Genomic DNA, 24403 nt, shown 5'->3' on the forward strand with positions numbered 1-24403 from the left:
ACCTTTGTTTTTTTTATTACGATTAACTTTTTCTCTTAACAGATACAAAGCCTCACAGAGACTGATCTCTCAGGATGTCCATAGTAATACATACAATTACAAAAGCACTTTTTCTGTGGAAATTGTTCCAATATGCAAGGTACTTTTTCTCATTTAATTAATCCATGTCCTTCTTAATTGGTTTATATGTAATTATTAGGTCCTGGTTTCCTTCTGGGATTGGTTAAACATTTAGAAAACTTCCTTCTTAATGATTTCTGACACATTTCAGCCGTGTTAAAAAGATGTTTAAAAGTAATCATGCTTAAAATTATAAAGTTTTGGTGTACTAATTAAAAGGCCTGGTTGCAGTTTTTATGGTGCAAATTCCTTAAACTTTGCGATCCTAGTGGACACTTGACAGTTCTGTGAAACTTTGAATACAGGAAATTACTTTAAAATAATTATCAGTGAACCACTTTGTGGAATATATGCAAACTGGATTTTGGCATGATAAAATTAAACAGTATTGTGGAAAGGAGATCATAGAATTATTTTTGTGATTTTTTTAAAAAAATTTATTTATTTTTGGCTGTGTTGGGTCTCCGTTGCTGCACGTGGGCTTTCTCTAGTTGCGGCGAGCGGGGGGCTGCTGTTCGTTGTGGTGTGCGAGCTTCTCATGGCGGTGGCTTCTCTTGTTGAGGAGCATGGACTCTAGGCACACAGGCTTCAGTAGTTGTGGCTCGCAGGCTTTAGAGAGCAGGCTCAGTAGTTGCGGCACATGGGCTTAGTTGCTCCACAGCATGTGAGATCTTCCCAGAACAGGGCTCGAACCCATGTCCCCTGCACTGGCAGGTGGATTCTTAACCACTTCGCCACCAGGGAAATCCCTGTGATTTTAAAAATATAATCTGAATAACACTTAAGACATAGATTATCATTTCATTAATTGTACTAAGGTAAAACTCTGCTTCAAAAAATATAAATGAATTAAAATTCAACAAATAGTTATTGAGGATCTGTTGTATAGAAGGCTGTGTGTTAAGGATTATGTAGTAGAGGTCACTGCCACGTAGGAACTTGCATGTCCATGTTTAAACCACTAATAATAAATGCTATAATTTATTGTGAGCATTCTACATAAAGTTATTATCTCTTATATTATACTTACTATTATAAGTATATTTCACCTTTTCAAGTCTCACAACAACGGGAGTAAATCATATCATCATTTGAAGATGAGGAGGTTGAAGCTTGGGGAGGTTAGATGACTTGCCCAAAGTTACATAACTACAAAATAATGAAGCCAGGATTTGTGTCTAGGTCTGTGACTCCGAGGCTTTAAAGTTATCACTAATTTATGGTGTAGCACAGTCCAGGGATGAAATGATGGCTTAAAACCAAGTCAGCAAATTTTTTCTGTAAAGGGCCAGATAGTAAATATTTTCAGCTTTTAGGCTGTATAATCGGTTTTGCATCTACTCATCTGTGCTGTTGTTGCACAAAAGTAGCCATAGATAATAGGTAAATGAAGGGCTGAGGCTGTGTTCCAGCAAAACTTTATTTACAAAAATTTGGCCTGAGGATCTTATTTGAAGACTCCTAGTTTAAAACAGTGAACATTTTCCTGGTGCAAAACTGGGGAAATATGAATCTAGGGGTGAGGGCATATTTAGGCCATGTGTATTAAGTGCTCTGAGTGACTCATACAGGTATCTGGATGAATACACAGTGTAAAGAAGTTTTTTCATTAATCTTTGGAGACTCTTACTAAATTAAAAAAAAAAAGAAAAGAAAAAGGACTGAACTAGGTGCCATTAGGGAGGCACAGAATGTCCCTTCAGTGGGGGAGCCTTGTGAATAGATACAGCTTAAAATATAACCCAGATCCTCTTTATATTTTAATAACAGCTTAAAAACAGATAACCACATTGGTGGTAATATCTCCTGATGCACACATAGGCATATGTGCTTTTAAGGGGGCATTAGATCTTTGATTTCATATTGGTACATGTAGACAAGAAGGAGGAACACGTGGCTCCTCTGAAATTAATTTTTTTTTTAATAATGGTTATGTTGTTTTAAAAAATTAATTTATTTTTAGCTGTGAAGGGTCCTCATTGCTGCATGAGGGCTTTCTCTAGTTGCGGCGAATGGGGGCTACTCTTCGTTGCTGTGCGTAGGCTTTTCATTGCGGTGGCTTCTCTTGTTGCAGAGCATGGGCTCTGGGCGCGGGCTTCAGTAGTTGTGGCGCGCAGGCTTAGTTGCTCCGCGGCGTGTGGGACCTTTGCGGACTAGGGGTCGAACCCATGTCCCCTACATTGGCAGGTGGATTCTTAACCACTGCGCCACAAGGGAAGTCCCTGAAATTAATTTTTATAGAGATTAAATGAAGTCACAAATAGATTAGAAAATCACTCTCCTTCTGGTGTTTATAATACTTTGCTTGGAATGTACACTGTATTAACATGGAGTAAAAAGCAGGCATTCGCACTTCAATAAAATTGAAACAAACAATAGTTTGGTGACTAGGATCTGTAAAATATTTTTTAAAGCATTTTTATTAAGACAGATATTCCCATCTTAAGAAGGTGTAGCTTATTTTCTGTTTCTTTAAGGTCTGGTTCTTTTTTTTAGGCCCTTTGTTGATACATAGAATTAAAAATGACATTTTGGTTTGGGCAAATGCACTTGGATCAGCTTTACATTGATGAGTGTTTATTGGAGACTGTTACTTAGGATTTCCTTCACACTAAATGTTAGTTCTTATGCCTAGGATAATGTTGTTTGTCTGTCTCCAAAACTGGCACAAAGCCTGGGAAACATGAACCAGATTTGTGTGTGTATTCGAGTAACCAGCGTCATCCATCTCATAGATCCAAATACCCTACAAGGTAAGTTTTCGAAATTATTTGCCTTGACGGTTCTGTCCAGCAAGCAGTAATAATTTGTTAATGTTGTTAATTTTATCAAGCATTCTTAGTAACATTGTTTTAAAAAACTACTGTACAGTGGTTAAAATTTTTACCGTACAGCGTTTTAAAATACTGGAATTTTTAAAGCTTTTAATAAGTTATCCTTGTATTTTTTTGTTTGAAGAAAGATTTCTGGGAACTTTTAAATTTTTATTAGTTGTATTCCATTTAGAGTATAATTGCTTTACAATGGTGTGTTAGTTTCTGCTTTATAACAAAGTGAATCAGCTATACATATACATATATCCCCATATCTCCTCCCTCTTGTGTCTCCCTCACACCCTCCCTATCCCACCCCTCTGTGTGGTCACAAAGCACCGAGCTGATCTCCCTGTGCTATGCAGCTGCTTCCCACTAGCTATCTCTTTTACATTTGGTAGTGTATATATGTCCATGGCACTCTCTCACTTTGTCCCAGCTTACCTTTCCCCCTCCCCGTGTCCTCAAGTCCATTCTCTATGTCTGCGTCTTTATTCCTGTCCTGCTCCTAGGTTCTTCAGGACTGTTTTTTTTTTTTTGATTCCATATATATGTGATAGCATACTGTATTTGTTTTTCTTTTTCTGACTTACTTCACTCTGTATGACAGACTCTAACTCCATCCACCCACTACAAATACCTCCATTTCGTTTCTTTTTATGGCTGAGTAATATTCCATTGTATATATGTGCCACATCTTCTTTATCCATTCGTCTGTCGATGGACACTAAGGTTGCTTCCATGTCCTGGCTATTGTAAATAGAGCTGCAGTGAACATTGTGGTACATGACTCTTTCTGAATTGTGGTTTTCTCAGGGTATATGCCCAGTAGTGGGATTGCTGGGTCGTATGGTAGTTCTACCATAGTTGTGATAAATGGGAGTGTTTCCTTAATTTGTCTTTCAGATTTTTCACCATTAGTGTATAGGAATGCAAGAGATTTCTGTGCATTAATTTTGTATCCTGCTACTTTACCAAATCCATTGATTAGCTCTAGTACTTTCCTGGTAGCATCTTTAGGATTCTCTATGTATAGTATCATGTCATCTGCAAACAGTGACAGTTTTACTTGTTCTTGTCCGATTCGGATTCCTTTTATTTCTTTTTCTTCTCTGATTGCTGTGGCTAAAACTTCTAAAACTATGTTGAATAATAGTGGTAAGAGTGGGCAACCTTGTCTTGTTCCTGATCTTAGTGGAAATGGTTTCAGTTTTTCACCGTTGAGAACGATGTTGGCTGTGGGTTTGTCATAGACGGCCTTTATTACATTCGGGTAAGTTCCCTCTATGCCTACTTTCTGGAGGGTTTTTATCATAAATGGGTGTTGAATTTTGTCAAAAGCCATTTCTGCATGTATTGAGATGATCATATGGTTTTTATCCTTCAATTTGTTAATATGGTGTATCACATTGATTGATTTGTGTATATTGAAGAATCCTTGCATTCCTGGGATAAACCCCACTTGGTCATGGTGTATGATCCTTTCAATGTGCTGTTGGATTCTGTTTGCTAGTATTTTGTTGAGGATTTTTGCATCTACGTTTATCAGTGATATTGGCCTGTAGTTTTCTTTTTTTGTGATATCTTTCTCTGGTTTTGGTATCAGGGTGATGGTGGCCTCATAGAATGAGTTTGGGAGTGTTCCTCCCTCTGCTATATTTTGGAAGAGTTTGAGAAGGATAGGTGTTAGCTCTTCTCTAAATGTCTGATAGAATTCATCTATGAAGCCATGTGGTCCTGGGCTTTTGTTTGTTGGAAGATTTTTAATCACAGTTTCAATTTCAGTGCTTGTGATTGGTCTGTTTATATTTTCTATTTCTTCCTGGTTCAGTCTTGGAAGGTTGTGCTTTTCTAAGAATTTGTCCATTTCTTCCAAATTGTCCATTTTATTGGCATATAGTTGCTTGCAGTAATCTCATGATCCTTTGTATTTCTGCAGTGTCAGTTGTTACTTCTCCTTTTTCATTTCTAGTTCTATTGATTTGAGTCTTCTCTCTTTTTTTCTAGATGAGTCTGGCTAATGGTTTATCAATTTTGTTTATCTTTGCAAAGAAGCAGCTTTTAGTTTTATTGATGTTTGCTGTCGTTTCCTTCATTTCTTTTTTATTTATTTCTGATCTGATCTTTATGATTTCTTTCCTTCTAACATTGGGGTTTTTTTTGTTCTTCTTTCTCTAATTGCTTTAGGTGTAAGGTTAGGTTGTTTATTTGAGATGTTTCTTGTTTCTTAAGGTAGGATTGTATTACTGTAAACTTCCCTCTTAGAACTGCTTTTGCTGCATCCCATAGATTTTGGGTGGTCGTGTCTTCATTGTCATTTGTTTCTAGGTATTTTTTGATTTCCTCTTTGATTTCTTCAGTGATCTCTTGGTTATTAAGTAGTGTATTGTTTAGCCTCCATGTGTTTCTATTTTTTATAGATTTTTTTTCCTGTAATTGACATCTAGTCTCATAATGTTGTGGTCGGAAAAGATACTTGATATGATTTCAGTTTTCTTAAATTTACCAAGGCTTGGTTTGTGACCCAAGTATGATCTATCCTGGAGAATGTTCCATGAACACTTGAGAAGAAAGTGTATTCTGTTGTTTTTGGATGGAATGTCCCATAAATATCAATTAAGTCCATCTCGTTTAATGTATCATTTAAAGCTTGTGTTTCCTTATTTATTTTCATTTTGGGTGATCTGTCCATTGGTGAAAGTGAGGTGTTAAAGTCCCCTACTGTGATTGTGTTACTGTCAGTTTCCCCTTTTATGGCTGTTAACATTTGCCTTATGTATTGAGGTGCTCCTATGTTGGGTGCATAAATATTTACAATTGTTATATCTTCTTCTTGGATCGATCCCTTGGTCATTATGTAGTGTCCTTCTTTGTCTCTTGTAATAGTCTTTATTTTGCAGTCTATTTTGTCTGATATGAGAATTGCTACTCCAGCTTTCTTTTGATTTCCCATTTGCATGGAATATCTTTTTCCATCCCCTCACTTTCAGTCTGTATGTGTCCCTAGGTCTGAAGTGGGTCTCTTGTAGACAGCATATATATGGGTCTTGTTTTTGTATCCATTCAGCCAGTGTATGTCTTTTGGTTGGAGCATTTAATCCGTTTACATTTAAGGTAATTATTGATATGTATGTTCCTATTCCCATTTTCTTAATTGTTTCGGGTTTGTTATTGTAGGTCTTTTCCTTCTCTTGTGTTTCCTGTGCAGAGAAGTTCCTTAGCATTTGTTGTAAAGCTGGTTTGGTGGTGCTGAATTCTCTTTTAGCTTTTGCTTGTCTGTAAAGGTTTTAATTTCTCCATCGAATCTGAGATCCTTGCTGGGTATAGTAATCTTGGTTGTAGGTTTTTCCGTTTCATCACTTTAAATATGTCCTGCCACTCCCTTCTGGCTTGCAGAGTTTCTGCTGAAAGATCAGCTGTTTACCTTATGAGGATTCTGTATGTTATTTGTTGTTTTTCCCTTGGTGCTTTTAATATTTTTTATTTGTATTTAAGTTTTGATAGTTTGATTAATATGTGTCTTGGACTGTCTCTCCTTGGATTTATCCTGTATGGGACCATCCTTGGATTTATCCTGTATGGGACCTTCCTGGACTGGGTTGACTATTTCTTTTCCCATATTAGGGAAGTTTTCAACTATAATCTCTTCAAATATTTTCTCAGTCCCTTTCTTTTTCTCTTCTTCTTCTGGGACCCCTATAATTCGAATGTTGGTGCATTTAATGTTGTCCCAGAGGTCTCTGAGCCTGTCCTCAATTCTTTTCATTCTTTTTTCTTTATTCTGCTCTGCAGTAGTTATTTCCACTGTTTTATCTTCCAGGTCACTCATCTGTTCTTATGCCTCAGTTTTTCTGCTGTTGATTCCTTCGAGAGAATTTTTAATTTCATTTATTGTATTGTTCATCATTGTTTGTTTGCTCTTTAGTTCTTCTAGGTCCGTGTTAAACATTTCTTGTATTTTCTCCGTTCTCTTTCCAAGATTTTGGATCATCTTTACTATCATTACTCTGAACTTGTTTTTCAGGTAGACTGCCTATTTCCTCTTCATTTGTTTGGTCTGGTGGGTTTTTACCTTGCTCCTTCATCTGCTGTGTGTTACTCTGTCTTCTCGTTTTGCTTAACTTACTGTATTTGGGGTCTCCTTTTCGCAGGCTGCAGGTTCATAGTTCCCGTTGTTTTTGGTGTCTGCCCCCAGTGGCTAAGGTTGGTCCAGTGGGTTGTGTAGGCTTCCTGGTGGAGGGCACTGGTGCCTGTGTTCTGGTGGATAAAGCTGGATATTGTCCAGGGCAGTGCTGCGTCTGGGGTGTGTTTTGGGGTGCCTGTTACCTTATTATGATTTTAGGCAGCCTCTCTGCTAATGGGTGGGGTTGTGTTCCTGTCTTGCTAGTTGTTTGGCATAGGGTGTCCAGCACTGTAGCTTGCTGGTCGTTGAGTCGAGCTGGGTCTTAGCGTTGAGATGGAGATCTCTGAGAGAGTTTTCGCCATTTGATATTACGTGGAGTCGGGAGGTTTCTGGTGGACCAGTGTCCTGAACTCGGGTCTCCCACCTCAGAGTCACAGACCTGACACCCGGCTGGAGCACCAAGACCCTGTCAGCCACATGGCTTCTGGGGCCGCCAATGTAGGTGAAAGTATAGGTGGAGTCTGAGTATCTGAAATCCACCTCATGGGTTGCTGCTGCTGAAACCCTGGAAGCGGGCTCGGACACTCTGGGCATTCACCTGGGACTGCATTTGATGGCTTTTGAAATACTTCAGTTCTTTTGTTCTTTAATGCTCTTTGTTTATTCTTAGTTGCAGATATTGATGGCAACACTTTTTGGAGTCATCCTTTCAATAGTTTATGCCATCCCAAACAGCTAGAGGAGTTTATTGTTATGGAATGCAGCATAGTCCGAGATCTAAAACGCAATGCAGGTGCTGGAATGATATCAAAAAAGGTAAGTTCCATCCTGCTTACCTCTCCCTAGCCCCCAACTTACTGTTTTAGTGTCCCTCTCTCTTTTTTTTGTATCTTTATTTTTTAAATTTGTTGGTAATTCCAAAATGTGGTTCCAAAGAAGCTAACCAGCACATTCAGTTAAAAATGCATTCTGTGTTTGTATGCCATTTGCTTTTAACGTGTGGTCATTGTGGTGAAAACTATCAGACTTGCACTATCTAGTAAGTTAACTTTTTCTCTTTAATATTGGAAAAATTAAAAAAATACTATTATGAAAAAGCATTTCCTTTCCTTTTGTACAGAAAGACCAAATGACAAGCTTAACCCTCTTGTGCTTTTTAAAAAATTTCAAATATTTTGAATTAAATATATATATCATCAGTAAATACTGAATACTTCAATAATCATCTCTAAAACATAGAAACATTTTCTGTATAATCAAAGTACTATCATACATATAAACTGCATAGTTTGCCAGATTTCCTTATTTGTCCCAAAGTGCCTTTTATGGTTTGTTCAAACCAGTGTCTAGTTGGGGACTGTATATTGAATGTGAATATTGTACCTCTTAAATATTTAATAACAGCCCCCCCTTTTTTTTTCTAATTCTTTTTTTTATGATACCAACTTCCTAATGCAACTAAGGCATTTATTTATCTTGTGGATCTAGTCTTATTGTTTCCTCATGATGTCATTTAACTTGCTTTGTAATCTCTTATAGTTCCTTTAAACTGGAAAATGGATCTAAAGTCTTATTTAAGTTTAGGTTAATTTTTTTTTTTGGCAGAACATTTCAGAGGTGATGCTATGTACCTTTTATGATATATCAAGAGGCAAGTAATGTTTGACTGTTTATCTGATAGCCAGGTCTCTCCATTGTAATTTATGAATTCTTTTCCTTTTGCTACTACCCTGCCTCCCTTCTTCCTTCCTCCCTCCCTCCCTCCCTCTCAGATCGCCTCAAATGTAGCCAGTAGGAGCCCCTTCAGAATAGTTTCTATTTCCTTCAAAAAAATTTTTTTTAATGGCTTATTTTTTTAGAGCACTTTTAGGTTCACAGCAGAATTAAGAGGAGGTAAAAGATTTCCTGTATACTCCTTGCCTCCACATATGCATAGCCTCCGCCATTATCAAATGCCCTTCTCCTGCCAAAAGAGTGGTACATTTGTTACAATTGATGAATCTACATCGACACAGTATAATCACCCAATGTCCATATTTTACATTAGGATTCCCTCTTGGTATTGTACTTTCTATGGGTTTGGACAAATGTATAGTGACATGTATCCATCACTATGATATCATGCCGGATATTTTCACTGCCCTTAAAATCCTCCGTGCTCTGCCTGTTCATCCTTCCCTCACTCCTAACCCCTGGCAATCACTGATTTTTTTTTTTTTTTGATACTGTCTGTATAGTTTTGCCTTTTCCAGAGTGTCATATAATTGGACTCATACAGTCTTTTCATATTGGCTTCTTTCACTTAGTAATGTGCATTTAAATTTTCTCCATGTATTTTCACGGCTTAATAGCTCTTTTTTTTTTAAGTGCCAAATAATATTGTTTTGATGTGCCACAGTTTACTCATTCACCGACTGAAGAACATATTGGTTGCTTCCAAGTTTTGGCAGTTATCAATAAAGTTGCTATAAACATTCTTTTGCATGTTTTTGTGTGGGCATGGGTTTTCAGCTTCTTTGTGTAAATACCAAGCAGCATGTTTGTTGGATCATTTGGTAAGAGTATGTTTAGTTTTGTAAGAAACTGCCAAACTGTCTTCCATAGTGGTGGCATCATCTTGCATTCCCACCAATAACGTGTGAGAGTTCCTGTTGCTCCACATCTTTACCAACATTTGATGACAGGATTTTGGATTTGTCAGTGTTTAGGGCCTTCCTAATAGGTATATAGTAGTATCTCATTGTCATTTTAATTTGTATTTCCCTGATGACACATGATGAGGAGTATTTTCTTATGCTTATTTGCCATCTGTATGTCTGTTTCGGTGAGGTGTCTGTTAAGGTCTTTGACCCATTTTTTAATCAAGTTGTTTTCTTCTTTTTGAGTTTTAAGAGTTATTTGTATATTTTGGTTAAAAGTCCTTTGTCAGATATGTTTTTTGCAAATATTTTCTCCCAGTGTGGTTTATCATCTTATTCTCTTGACATTGTCTTTCATAGAGCAGAAGTTTCTAATTTTAATGAAGTCCAGGTTATCAACTATTCTTTCATGGATCTTGCCTTTGTTACTGTATTGAAAAAGTCATTGCCAAACCCAAGTTCAGCTAGATTTTCTCCTTTGTTATCTTCTAGGAGTTTTATGGTTGTGTGTTGTACACTTAGATCTATGATCCATTTTGAGTTAATTTTTGTGAAGGGTGTGAGGTTTGTGTCCAGATTGACTTTTTTTTTTTTTTTTTTTTGCGTGTCAATGTCCAGTTATTCTAGCACCATTAGTTGAAAAGACTGTCTTTGTTCCATTGTATTGCCTTTGCTCCCTTGTCAAAGATCAGTTGACTGTATTTATTTGGGTATATTTCTGGGCTCTCTTATTTTGTTCCATTGATGTATAATATTTGTTTATTCTTTTGTCAGTACCACTCTGTCATGATTACTGTAGCATTATAGTAAGTCTTCAAGTTGGGTAGTGTCAGTCCTACAACTTTGTTCTTCTCCTTCAAAATTGTGTTGACTGTTCAGAATCTCTTGTCTCGGTATAACTTTAAAAGCAGTTGTCGATATCCACAGACTATCTTATTGGAATTTTTTTTTAATCGAAACATAGTTGACATACAACAGTATGTTATTTTCAGGTGTACTACACAAGTGATTTGATATTTTCATGCATTATGAAATGATCACCCTGATAAGTCTAGTTACCATCTGTCCCCATACAAAGTTATTACAGTATTACTGACCATATTCCTTATGCTGTAATTATGCCTCTGTGGCTAAACTTGTTGGGATTTTGATTGGAATTGCATGAATCTGTAGGTCAAGTTGGGCAGAACTTACATCTTGACAGTATTGAGTTTTCCTGTCTGTGAACATGGAACATCTCTCTGTTTTAGTTCTTTGATTTTGTTCATCAGAGTTTTGTGGTTTTCCTCATACAGATCTTATACATATTTGGTTAGATTTACACCTAAGTATTTCATTTTTATAGGGGTGCTAATGTAAACGGTTTTTTTAAAATTCAAATTCCACTTTTTTATGTTGGTATATAGGAAAGTGACTTTCGTTTATAACCTTGTATCCTATAATTATCCTTGCTATATTCTGGGAGCTCTTTGGTCCGTTTAAATTTTCTATGTAGATGACCATGTCATCTGCAAAGATAAGTTTATTTTTTCCTTTCCAATTTATTTACCTTTCATTTCCTTTTCTTATCTTTTGTATTAGCTAGGGTTTCCAGTAGGATATTGAAAATGAGTAGTGAGAGGGGACATTCTTGCCTTGTACCTGATCTTAGTGGGAAAGCTGCAAGTTTCTCACCATTAAGTATAATGTTAGGTTTAAGGTTTTTTTTTTTTTTAATAGATATTCTTTATCAGGTGGAGAAGTTCCCCTCTATTTCTAGTTTACTGAGAGGCTTTTTTTTTTTTTATCATGAATGGGTGTTGGATTTTGTCAAATGCTTTTTCTTTATTGATATCATCATGTGATTTTTTTTCCTTTTTAACATGTTGATATGATTGATGGGCTACATTAATTTGATTTTCACATGTTGAACCAGCCTTGCATACATGGGTTAAATCCCACTTGGTAATGGTGTACAGTTCTTTTATGTTTTGTTGAGGATTTTTGAATCTGTGTTCATGAGAGATTGGTCTGTAGATTACTTTCCTTGTAATGTCTTTGTCTGGTACTGGTTTTAAGGTAATGTTGACCTTGTAAATGAGTTAGGAAGTATTCCCTCTGTTTCTGCCTTCTGGAAAAGATTCTAGAGGAATGGTATAATTTCTACCTTAAATGTTTGCTAGAATTCACTAGTGAATCCATCAGGGCCTGGTGCTTTCTATTTTACTAATTATTGACTCAATTTCCTTAATAGATATAGGTCTATTCCTTTGTCCTTTTGACATGACTTTCCTAGTCTTTGAAAGCATCCTTACTTTGTGGGACAACACCACATTTAGGTGTTCCAAAATCACATTGTGTAATTCCTACCCCATATCTGAAATCAGGTGTTTCTTCAAGGATGTAAGTCTGATTTCTTCTACTATAAAATAGTATTTAGAGGCCCCCCCCAAACTGTATACTAACAGTGCTCATTTCTATTGAGGTAATATTGTGTCTTGAGACAAAAAAAACTTCCGATAACTTGGGAAAATCAATGGGAATGGAAGAATTACTTTTCATATTTTTCTTTAAAATAGAAAATTTAATAATATGATTAAGAAAAAACGTTTAGGGCTTCCGTGGTGGTGCAGTGGTTAAGAATCCGCCTGCCAATGCAGGGGACATGGGTTCGAGCCCTGGCCTGGGAAGATCCCACATGCTGTGGAGCAACTGAGCCTGCGCTCTAGAGCCTGTGCTCTGCAACAAGAGAAGCCAAGACAATGAGAAGCCCGCGCACCGCAACGAAGAGTAGCCCCCGCTTGCCTCAACTAGAGAAAGCCCCTGAGCAGCAACAAAGACTCAATACAGCCAAAAATAAAAACAAATTAATAAATAAATTTATTAAAAAAAAAAAAAAGAACAAACGTTTATCATTTAAGCACCACCACTTCCCCTCAGGCATATATAAAACTTTCTTTGCTTTCAAAATATGCATTTAGCTAGAATTTAGTGTTTCCCTGGTAATTCGATTTTTTTTTCCAGTTTTTTCCTAAATCTGGGACCTGTCTGTTATTTCAGTTTCTTCCTCTCTCTCTACCTCTTCTTTTCACCTCGTTGAGATTCCTTAATTCTATCTATAATTCTTAGTATTTTGCTCTTGATCCCATTTTACTTGGTTCTGTTTTTGTTAGTAAAAGGTATTGGCATGTGCTATACTTCATTCAGCCGGGAAGTTTGAAATGCCAGTTAAAATTGCCTGTAAAATTCCATGTTGGAAAGGGACTTTAATGGTTTTCTGCTTTAAAAGTTCAAACTTGAGATGATGTTTCCATGGTAAATAGTTTAAAAAAAAGTTACACCTCAAAATAGTAGACATTGAAAAAACTGATGAAGATTTGGGTTCTGTTGTGGTAGTGGTGCTGCTGGGATTGCTAGATTATTTTCTCTGAAGCCTGTTTTTTTTAACCTTATGTGTAAAACAAGGGGTTGCTTAAGATATTTTCTGGATTTAAGATTCCCCTACTTTTTTAGTTATTCTTTTTGCTCAGTCTGTGTTGGCCCATCTCCCTGTGAGAACATTTCTTTTGAAAATTCTACATATGTGTCTGTTTTTAGGTGACAATGTTAATGTTTTATAAAAGCCTTGAATAAAATCTTAACAAAAATATTTATTTTATGAATTACTTATGAGTCTTTTTCTGTACTCATAATTCAGTAATTTGTTAATTTTGACAGTGTTTCAGAGATCTGGAAAATAAAACAATTTCTGTCTTTAACATGAAAATCGGAAAACCAAAATCAACATTGTATCTAACTTTTCTATGAGATGCTTTTTAAGTTATGCCTAGATTATTGAAGAGTTTATTTTCTTTCCTGTTAAGCATACCCTCGGGGAAGTCTGGGTACAGAAAACATCTGAAATGAATACAGATAAACAGTATTTTTGTCGCACTCATTTGGGACATCTTCTAAATCCTGGAGACCTGGTGTTGGGGTTTGTATTATTTTATAGTATTTTAAACTGCCGACTAGCGTTGCAGAGTTTCTCTGGGAGCCAGCAAAGCTATCTAAAATAAAGTTGTTTATCCTAAAAAGAATTTAAGAGTTCTTAGGAGCCATATAGCTCACTTTATTATTGATAACTAAATGAAATTATTGATTGGACAGAAGCCCATAGTTATTCCATTTTGGCCATTATCTTAGAGTCATTTATTACAAGATTTTGAGTAATTGAACCCTGAAGTAGTATGATCAGATTATGTTTGTAGTTTTTTGAGGGAGCAGGTAGTTTTTTATTATGCATATGCTGTTGTTAAAATATTTCACTTTTAAAATATGGCAGCTATACATGTAAGGGGTCTTTTTAGCCATAGGATAGTCCATTCTGATGCAGAGCTTATAAGCATGCCTTAAACATTATTTTTGCTCTTAGGGTTTCAGTTCCTTTTACTAGAGAATGAGGGGTGTTTTGTTTTTGTTGTCTATAAACTGAATGGAACCATGTAACTGAATCCTAATGTTAGACTGATATATAAGTCTGTTTTGCTTCTTTTACAAGAGTATAGTAAGGTGGACAATAATGGATGACATGTGAAACTGAGAGAGTGCATTATTATCTTTACCAGGATCTGTAGAAGCCTGTTCACTGTATAGTACACTGCAAAACTTCTAAAGTGGGAAAGCGTATTAAATGTTTGATCTTAGGAGGAACTGTTAGGTGATCATCTATAAAATAAAAAGTTACATGGAAAGAGTAAGTGTTTTTGTCATTAAGTGTTTCATTGTTTTCATTTCAGGTTTGATTTGGCCAACTGTAACTTAAATGATGAGCATGCCAACAAAATGAAATCAGATAGAGTCCCAGATGTGGTAAGGCTTTAGATTTTCCTCTTTTTCATGTGTTGGAGACGATTGATGTAACTCTTATGGGTAAGATGGCATGAGTTCACATTTTTGAAAGTAATCAATTTAGAGGTTTCTTTTGAAATTGCAGTTAAGGTATAATAGCAAAACCTTCATTTAAGGTAATTCTTAGTGGATAATATCCAAGATTTATTGAGTTTTTTGGTTGCTTTTATAATCAAATTTTCATTCTGTCAGAATGCTTGATAGTATCTGTAGAGTAAAAATAAATTTGCAGCTAAAAATGATGACCTTTAGAATTTATTCCTGTTCATTCTTTTAGGCTCAGCTTATTTCATGTGTTGTTAAGAAGGCATTTAGAGTTAAAACCATCATTCAGGTTTGAATATAATTGTAGTTGAAAGTAATCTTCACAGTGTTAAGTCTTAGAGAAAGAATGTTACTTCTGAAAAAAATCTGTTAAATTCTAACATGAGTTTATCAGAATCCTGAGCAACAGTGAATGTGAAATGTGAAAAGACCCTATCTCCTGTTTGCTTAACTTAATCTTTTAAAATAAACATTGATCTCTTTAGCTGTGGGCAAAAATAAAGTCATGGTATAAGAAGGGCTCCCCTCCTCACCACCCAGTTGTGCTTTTATTAATTAATAAATTAGGAAATAGAAGCATGGTTTTGGTGTAAGTCTAAATAGGTATTTTTCAAAAAGGTCATAAGAGAAGATCAAAATGGTCTTACATAGATTTTATATTATAAAGTTATTTTCATTTATTCCACACTTTATTAAATTGTTCTAGGATATACAGTTGTGAAAATATATATATAATTCTATAAGTGCTTATTAGTAGGAATGAAAGGGAGAAAACATGTCTGCCTGTGATAATGTTTCAGAATGATTTATGTGACTGGTAGCTGAAAACTGAACTTTGGTATAAAGGAAGAAAAAAAACCACCAGAAACATGAAATTTTTGGTATAAAAAATTTTAATTTTCAGTCGCTGGAAAATTTCAGTTAATAAATTTTAACAGTTATACAAATAATGGCTAAATGCATTCTCATAAAATATTAAGTACTTTAATAAAAATGTTAGAAGTTCTCTTGACACCACTTCTTGATCCCTACTCCTTTCCCTTAAGGTATAACCACTGTCATTAGTTTGGTGTCTTCCTGGCATTTCCATAAGCTTTCATTTTAAAAATTTTGTTGGATTTTGAGGTCCTGTTACCTAGTTCCCATTTTTTTTTGTAACTTTGCAAATATTTCTCTTACTTTTAGGTGTTAATCAAGAAGAGCTATGACCGTACCAAACGTCAGCGTCGTAGAAACTGGAAACTGAAAGAGCTTGCAAGAGATAGAGAAAACATGGATACAGATGATGAAAGGTCCCACTTTCTTTATATTTTATATGTTCTCTCAAAGGAAATCCTTATGATAAATCTTTATGGTTTTTTTTATCATAAAGAAATAGTCACCACACACTTGCTCCTTGCACTCAATATTAATTTTCTGTTCTTATCAATATGTTGTTTGGATCAGTATGAACAGATGTAATGACATTTAACACAGATTTAGTTATTATTTCCTGGGTTATGACCTGACAATTGCAGTGTTATTATTGATGATTCATTTGAAAATATAATGAGCAGTTACCTTGTGGATGTCAGAAATAACAAATGAGTACTTATGATTTAGTATAAAAAGAAAATAGCACATTGATACCAAATATGCTGTTTTTCAAACAACTTAAGGAGAAGTGAAGATACTGTGTTCCAGAAAAGTTTATTGGATGATTAGAAAAGTGGCTTTAATGATGACATTAATGACACTGATGTATAAAAAAACGAAAAGTTTAAATAAAGTTGTGTCATGAAATGTGAGCGGGAAACAGCAATATTTCTAAAATATAGTCTCATAATTTAAAATACATATATATAAGTATATAATGTTAAATAGATATTGTAAGTACATATTTGACTATTTCATCTATAGTCTTAAAGTGTGTGTATTGCAACTTGGCCATACATTTTTTGGGGGGGAGGGTAAAGTATGAAGGAGTCTTCTTACTGTCTTATATTTAATGTCACCTATATTCAGGTGTGTATTTTTTTTAATAATGTGATTTTGAAAGAAAAGAATTTTTAAAAACCTGTCAGTATTTAATTAACATCCATATTTGACCTTCATTTACTATTTTTAAAGATTTTAATACTTGGAACACACTTATAATGCTGAAAATGAAGAAAACATTAACTTCATACTTTCTTGGTAAAGGTGAAATACCTTAAATGTTTCTTTACCCTTCTATAGGCAATACCAAGATTTCCTTGAAGATCTTGAAGAAGATGAGGCAATTAGAAAAAATGTGAACATTTATAGAGGTTGGTGAATTAGGAGTATTTGATTTAAGTTGTAGCTTCTGTAAATAAATATATTAACCCAGTATGAGTATTTTGGTATCTTAAACTCTGATTCCATAAATGACTTTTATCATGTGTTTTTAAAACTACTCTAAACATTTACCCACCCACCCCCAAAAAAGTCCCAAACTTGCACAACAGTAAAACTTATTAAAATGTTGTTTACTATACCACATTTGATACCATTTGCATCCTAGCATGATCCCTCAATTTGCTGACCCCTATACAAGTGGATAGTTATTCATACATTTATGCAAGTTCAGTCATTCAATGCATATTTAAATGCCTGCTCTAGATGTGATATAAGTGCTGTGGATATAATATGGTTAAATAATAGTAATGCTGCTGGGCGCAGGTATTTGCATATTTCCATAGTTGTATTTATTTGAAATCCTCTTTGTATTTCTTCTTAGATTCAACCATTCCTGTGGAAGGTGACACAGATGATGAAGGAGCACCTCAAATTAGTCTGGCTGAGATGCTTGAAGACCTTCACATTTCCCCAGATGCTACTGGTGAAGAAGGTGAATCGATGATGACATAATGAGATCATGTTGTAGGTGGTTTCCACATCCGTAGGCTCAGGATGTTGGACAAAATAATTTTTACTGTCTATTCTGTCTGTGCCTTCATATTGAGAGAAGAGAAATTTAGTTTTAAACCTGAATAAATATGACTATTTTGATTTTTCACTTGAAGCACTGATAAAGGTTGATGGCTTTGAAGTTTTAGATTAAAAAATGCAGAATGTAATTATTACTGATATTTAGGCCATTTTACGTATGGAATTTTATTGGCTTGCTTTTTTATCAGACACTAGTATTTTCACATACTATAGCTCTGGGTTTAAAAGCTCACAAGTTGTGATTCCTTGGAGGTTACCTAAATCCTCAAGCAGAAAACAAGCTTTCACATCCTTTTTATATTGATTGCTTTAGTAGAAGAGCATATGAAGAATCATTTTTAATAAGAACTTGCCATGCACTTAGTCCACTTTAGATCATTTTTATGTCCTTGGGATAGAAAACTTGGGGTTCAGTTTATTGTTGGACATTCAGTAGGAAAGCTGTCTTTTTTATTTGTAATATTTACATCTTCAAAAGCTGTTAAGCTGGGGATTATCTTAATTTTCATTGCAGAAGAAAGTATATTTAAAATATTTGTAGATTTATAGCAAACAGTATTTAAAGGTTAAATAACAATTTGTACCTTTGTTGTTTTGGCTTGTGCCAGCAACTTAGTGAAGTAGCTGCTTATGTCATAAAAATGTCTTCCTATCACTTCATGGATTTTGCTTTTAAAATTTTGGTTTACAAACTGAGAAGGAATTCCCTCTTTATAAGTTTCTATCACTGAACACATCACTTTCAAAAAGAGTATTAGAATCCAGCATATAGTTGATGAAATAATGAAAATGATCTTCATGCTTTATAAAAGCACGAATCAGATTTGAATGAGGAATGCCTTCCACATCCTTGAAGGAAAAGCATTGGCCTGGGTTTTAAAGTGTTCTGAAAATGAAGTATTAAGATCCTACTTCTGTAAGCAAGATCAGACTTACTAAGCGCTAATTCATAAATTCTATATATACCACTATATAAGGAAATTGAGTAAGTGCTAAATGGAACATTTTCCTTTTTTTAAGATCAGACTCCATAATTCTGAAGTTTTGAACAAAGGCCTGTGCTTTCTAAAGTGGCTTCTGTCTGCATATTTAAAGTTTTTACCTGTGGTCTGTGTTTACCTCTTCTATGTCAAGACTTTAAAAAGCATGAAAATAAAAACGTTCTCCCCCTTTTTTGTGTCCTTGAAGTGATTATGTGGGTGTCATATTTAAATTTCATGCAGGTTTCTGAAGTAGAATTAATGTTATTTAAGTACTTGTCCTATGACTTTCCCACTGAAAAATGTAATTTCTCACTCACCTTATTTAGTCTTACCTGTTTTCATGTTGTGTCTTTATGAGTAATGAAATCTGTTGGTTGAAAGAAGGCTGTGACAAGATGAGGGAATATAGCTAAAAGACAAGCTGTTAGCCAAGAGTGCGCACAGTTATATAGCCTTGATAAATCTACCATTTTAGAGGATAATTTCCAGGCTTATGTCCCAGAGTTGATACAACTTGAGAATGCTGGTATTAATCAAAATAACAGGAACCTGATTTATAACCCAATTTATAAATATTCTAAGTCAGTATGATTGATTATTTTTTTGTGGCCAAATCTGCACTTGAAGCTGCTGTTTTATTGGCAAGAGGCACTTGATGGGCAAGGAAACAGTTGAGGGGAGAGAGTTGCTTGTGTGGTTAGATGTTTAACAGCATCAAGCTAATTCCTTGCTGCAGTGGAACCCAGAATTCCAGACTTTGTGCTAGAACACACTTCTCTGATCAGTTCTGAGTAAGTGCCAGGAGTTTTCCCATGACTCTTAAAATTTTAGTAAGTGTGTTCATGTTGAGTCCCATCCTTTAATTTTTTTTTTAATAAGTTTATTTATTTATTTTACTTACTTATTTTTGGCTGTGTTGGGTTCATTGCTGCACGCGGGCTTTCTCTAGTGGCAGCGAGCGGGGGCTGCTCTTCGTTGCGGTGCGTGGGCTTCTCATTGCGATGGCTTCTCTTGTTGTGGAGCACGGGCTCTAGATGCGCGGGCTCAGTAATTGTGGCTTATGGGCTCTAGAGCTCAGGCTCAGTAGTTGTGGCGCACGGGCTTAGCTGCTCCGTGACATGTGGAATCTTCCCGGACCAGGGATCGAACCTGTGTCCCCTTCATTGGCAGGTGGATTCTTAACCACTGTGCCACCAGGGAAGTCCGATTCCCATCCTTTAGATAACTTGATCTGGTATTTTTAGCCCAGAGTACGTTTACTATTAAAAATAATTTATTTTTAATTTTGACCTAATTTCAGACAAAAGTTGCAAAATAGTACAGAGAATTCCTTGATACCCTTCACTCGGATTTGCCAAACGTGAACATAACCTTATTTTCTTTCTTTCTCTTTTTAATTTTTTTTTTCCTGAGCCATTTAAGAGTAACCCCCTAAATATTTGGTTTTTCCCCTCCAAAACAAGGAATTTTCTTACATAATCACAGTGCAATGATCAAAATCAGAAAATTAACATTGACACAATACTGTTATCCAATTGATGGACCACATTGAGATTTTGTCAGTTATCCCAACCATAAAGTCTTTTATGGAAAAAATAAATATCTAAGATTGTATGTTGCATTGGGTTCTCTTATGTCTTTAGACTTCTTTCATCTGGATCCATTCCTGAGTTTTTTTAAAATGTAATTGACATTTTTTAAGAGTCCAAACCGGTTGTTTTGTAGAGTGACCTCAGCTTAGGCTTGTCTGACTTTCCTCATGATTAAATTTATGTTAAGCCCTTTTAGCAGGACTTCCCCAGACGTAATGCTAAATTCTCAATGCATTGCATCAGGAGACGTATGCTGTCGATTAGTCCAGATATTCCCAAATGTTCTTGGGTTATATTAGTTGGTTTTCTGTTTGAAGGGATTAAAGGATTTAATCCTTTGTAATTGTTATTTTAACTTGATTTTTCTTTTTAAATTCATTAACTTATAGATGGTGAAGCTTATGCTTTGTTTTACAGTTCTTTGAATTTTAACGTGTAGATTCATGTAATCGCCACTGCAATTAAAATACAAAAAAATTCTAGCATCCTCCCCAATCCCCCTAAATTCCCTTTGCTACCCCTTTGTTTTCAAACCCTTCACCCATCCTTAACTCCTGCCAACTTCCAATCTGTTTTCTAACCTTATGGTTTGGTTTTTCCAAAATATGTAAATGCAGTCATACAGTATGTGACCATTTGAGTCTGGTTTTTTTCACTTAGCGTGGTACACTTGAGATTCATCTAAGGTGTGGTATATATATCAAGAGTTTGTTACTTTTTATTTTGAATAATATTGCATTGTATGGATGTACCACAGTTTATTCATTCCTCTGGTGAGGCACATTTGAATTTCCAGGTTTTGATGATTAGGAGTAAAGCTGCTTTGAATATTTGTATACAGGTTTCATTTTACTTGGATAAATAACTAGGGATGCGATTGTTGGATCCTTATAGTATTTGTATATTTAACTGTTTTCCAAGTGGTTCGTGCCTTTTTGCTTTCCCACCAGCAGTGTATCAGCATCTCAGTAACTGTGCATCCTCACCACCACTTGATGTTGTCATTTTTTTAAAACCATCCTAATAGGTGGTTGGTTGTGTTCTTTGTGGTTTTAATTTACATTTCCCTAATGGCTTATCATGTTGAGCATCTTTTCATATGCTTATTTGTTATCCGTATATCTTCACTGGTAAAATGGCCGTTCAAAACCTTTGCCTACTTTTAAAAATCAGATTGTTTGTTTTCTTCCTGTTAATCTTTTCTTTTGTTGCTCACATTATCCCAGAATTGGCAAGTGGGTGCCCCATCAGTGTGGCTCCTGTGTCCTTTTGCCAGGTTCTTCTCCATATATTTGAGTTTATTCATGGATGCTGATAATGTAACTCTTTGAGTAGGTTTTGGATTTCCCTTGTTCAGGACCTGTGTGCAGTCTCCTCTGGGCTTATTTTCATGATGGGACCAATTTTCCTAAAAATAGACCAATTTTCTTAAAAATAAGCCAGCCTTAGTTGAGTCATCCTGTGAATTAAGGAATCATGAAATAGCATCATAAGAAACACAGATATAGGCTATTCATTCTCAGTTTATCAATTCTGTCACATGTTAAAATAGCTTGAGCAGTAGGGTGGTGAGCCTTGATGAAGGCAAGAAATCAGTCTCAATATCTCTTTGAACTTAACAATAGTGTAAGGAGAATAATCGATTTGATACATTTTGAAAGAACCGCCTTATTGCCTAGGAAAGAAGCATGCTTGAGGATGCCTCCTGGTAGAACAAGATCTAAATATTTAAAAGTTATTAGAAGTAGGTTTGGCATTCACTGTGTTTCTGTAGCAATGCTGCTTGTACAGATGCTCACTGACTTACGATAGTTCAGCTTAGGATTTTTCACCTTTACCATGGTGTGAAAGTGACATGCATTCAATAGAAACCATACTTTGAATTTTTATCTTTTTTTTTCTCTCTCTTTTTTTTCCTCTTTCTTTTTTTCCTCCTTTGGCCGCGCCACGGGGCATGCAGGATCTTAGTTCCCCGACCAGGGATTGAACCCGCACTCCCTGCAGTGGAAACACGGGGCTTAACCACTGGACCACCAGGGCAGTCCTTGAATTTTGATCTTTTCCCAGGCTAGGAATATGCAGTATGATACTCTCTTGTGACGTTGGTCAGCGGCAGAGAGCATAGCTCCCAGTGCCATGAGGGAGTAAACGATCAATGTACTTACGGTCATTCTGTACACATATAACCGTTCTGTTTTTCACCTTCAGTACAGTGTTCATTAAATTACGTGAGATGTTCAACACTTTATTATAAAATAGGCTTTGTGTTAGATGATTTTGTCCACTGTAGGCTAATTAAGTATTATGAGCATTAAGGTAGGCTAGGCTAATCTGTGATGTTTGATAGGTTAGGTGTATTTAAATGCATTTTCAACTTAATGATATTTTCAACTTATGATGGGTTTATCAGGACTTAAACCCATCATTTTATCTGATGGAGGTTTTTGTTTTGTCTTTGGTGGAGTTGGCACTGCAATGGTGCCTGTCACATTTTTCTTCTAACACAGTTTCACATAAATACGGTTATTTAAAACTCACTTCATAGTGTTGTTGTGAAGTACTTTAAGATAATATATGGCACTAGTGAACGAGTAATTCTAGGGAAGCTATATTATCTAAAAATAAAAGCATGTTTGAAGTCAGCTTATCTGCCATCTGTTAGCTCTGTGGCCTCAAATTTCTGAACCTCTAGTTCCTTATCTTTTAAAAAGGCATAGTGGTGTTCTTTTACAAAGGAATAATAGTGTTCACAGAGTATTGTTAAAATTCTTAGCACAATCAGTATGCAACAAGTTGTAATTATTCAATAAATAGTATCTGCTTTTAAAATTTATAATCACAGTTCTAGTGTTTAGTATTTAAGTAAGTTGAGCAAACAAATCTTGTATGCTTATACGTTTTAGAGCAACATGGAGCTTATTCTAGAAAATGTGTATGGCACAGAGAACTGTAAAGACAAATCATAAATTGCCCATATTTCCAACAGAGAGAGATTTATTTAATACTTGGCTGTTTTTTCTTTTTTAATAGACTTTAATTTTTAATAGTTTCAGATCTTCAGAAAAAGTGAGAATACTGAGTATATCACACCCAGCTTCTCCTGTTTTTAACATTTTACATTTTAACATTTTATATACTTTGTTACGCTTAATAAGCCAATATTGATATATTGTTATTAGCTAAGTCCATAGTTGATTTGATTTCCTTAGTTCTTATGTAATGTACTTGTTCTTTTCCAAAATCCTATCCAGGATACCACATTACATTTGGTTGTCCTGTTTCCTTAGGCTCCTCTTGGCAGGGGCAATTTCTCTGAATTCCTTTTTTTTGATGACCTGAACAGTTTTGAGGAGTACTGGACACAGATTTTGTAGGATGCCCCACTATTGAGGTTTGTCTAATGTTTTTCTCATGATATGAATGGGGTTATGGGTTATTGGGAGAAAGACCACATGCAAAGTGCTATTTCCATGACATTATATCAAGGGTATATACTGTTTGCATGATTTATCACTGTTGATGTTGGTCATGGTCACCTGACTGAGATAGTGTTTGTCAGGTTTCTCCACTGTAGAGTTACTCTTATTTTTCCCCTTTCCATAATGTACACTTTGGAAGGAAGTCACTATGCACACTCCACACCTACGAAGTAGTGAGTCATGCTGCTTTTTCTTGAGGGTGGGATATCTACATAAATTATTTTGAGTTCCTCTATATGGGAGATTTGTCTCTTTTTTCCCATTTGCAGTCATCCCCCCATATCTTCGGGTTCTGCATCCACTGATTTAACCAACCTCAGATTAAAAATATTTGGGGAAAAAAAGAATGTATATATGCATATAATTGAATCAGTTGCTGTACAACAGAAATTAACAACATTGTAAATCAACTATACTTCAATTAAAAAAAAGTATTTGGGACAAAAGTTCCAGTAAGTTCCAAAAAAGCAAAACTTGAATTTGCCAAATGCCAGCAACTATTTACATTGTATTTACAACTATTTACATAGCATTTACATTATATTAGGTATTTTAAGTAATCTAGAGATGATTTGAAGTATATAGCAGGGTGTGCCCAATATGCAAATACTGTGCCCTTTTATATAAGGGGCTGTGAGCATCCTCAGAGTTTGGTACCTATGGGGGTCCTGGAACTAATACCCTGCAGACTCTGAGGGACAACTGTACTAGTTTGTTCAATCATTTATTTAAAGCAACATGGACTCATGAGTACTTATTTTATATTTTGGGTTATTAGCTAATACTAT

General features: G+C 35.4%; 1 protein-coding gene across 2 annotated transcripts in view; it reads left to right on the forward strand.

The window, feature by feature from the left end:
- Positions 1 to 18733, forward strand: part of NMD3 (NMD3 ribosome export adaptor) — a 119925-nt gene extending 101192 nt beyond the window's left edge. For both annotated transcript variants that reach the window (XM_068546193.1, XM_068546192.1), the window contains exons 9-16: positions 43 to 139; positions 2756 to 2873; positions 7727 to 7872; positions 13538 to 13650; positions 14453 to 14525; positions 15795 to 15901; positions 16827 to 16897; positions 17350 to 18733. In XM_068546193.1, coding sequence (XP_068402294.1) covers positions 43 to 139; positions 2756 to 2873; positions 7727 to 7872; positions 13538 to 13650; positions 14453 to 14525; positions 15795 to 15901; positions 16827 to 16897; positions 17350 to 17480 — 856 coding nt within the window. In that variant the 3' untranslated portion in view covers positions 17481 to 18733. The remainder of the gene's footprint in view (positions 1 to 42; positions 140 to 2755; positions 2874 to 7726; positions 7873 to 13537; positions 13651 to 14452; positions 14526 to 15794; positions 15902 to 16826; positions 16898 to 17349) is intronic.
- Positions 18734 to 24403: the final 5670 nt, after the last annotated feature.

This window comes from Eschrichtius robustus, chromosome 6 (genome assembly GCF_028021215.1).
Source record: "Eschrichtius robustus isolate mEscRob2 chromosome 6, mEscRob2.pri, whole genome shotgun sequence".
Classification (NCBI taxonomy): Eukaryota; Metazoa; Chordata; class Mammalia; order Artiodactyla; family Eschrichtiidae; genus Eschrichtius; species Eschrichtius robustus.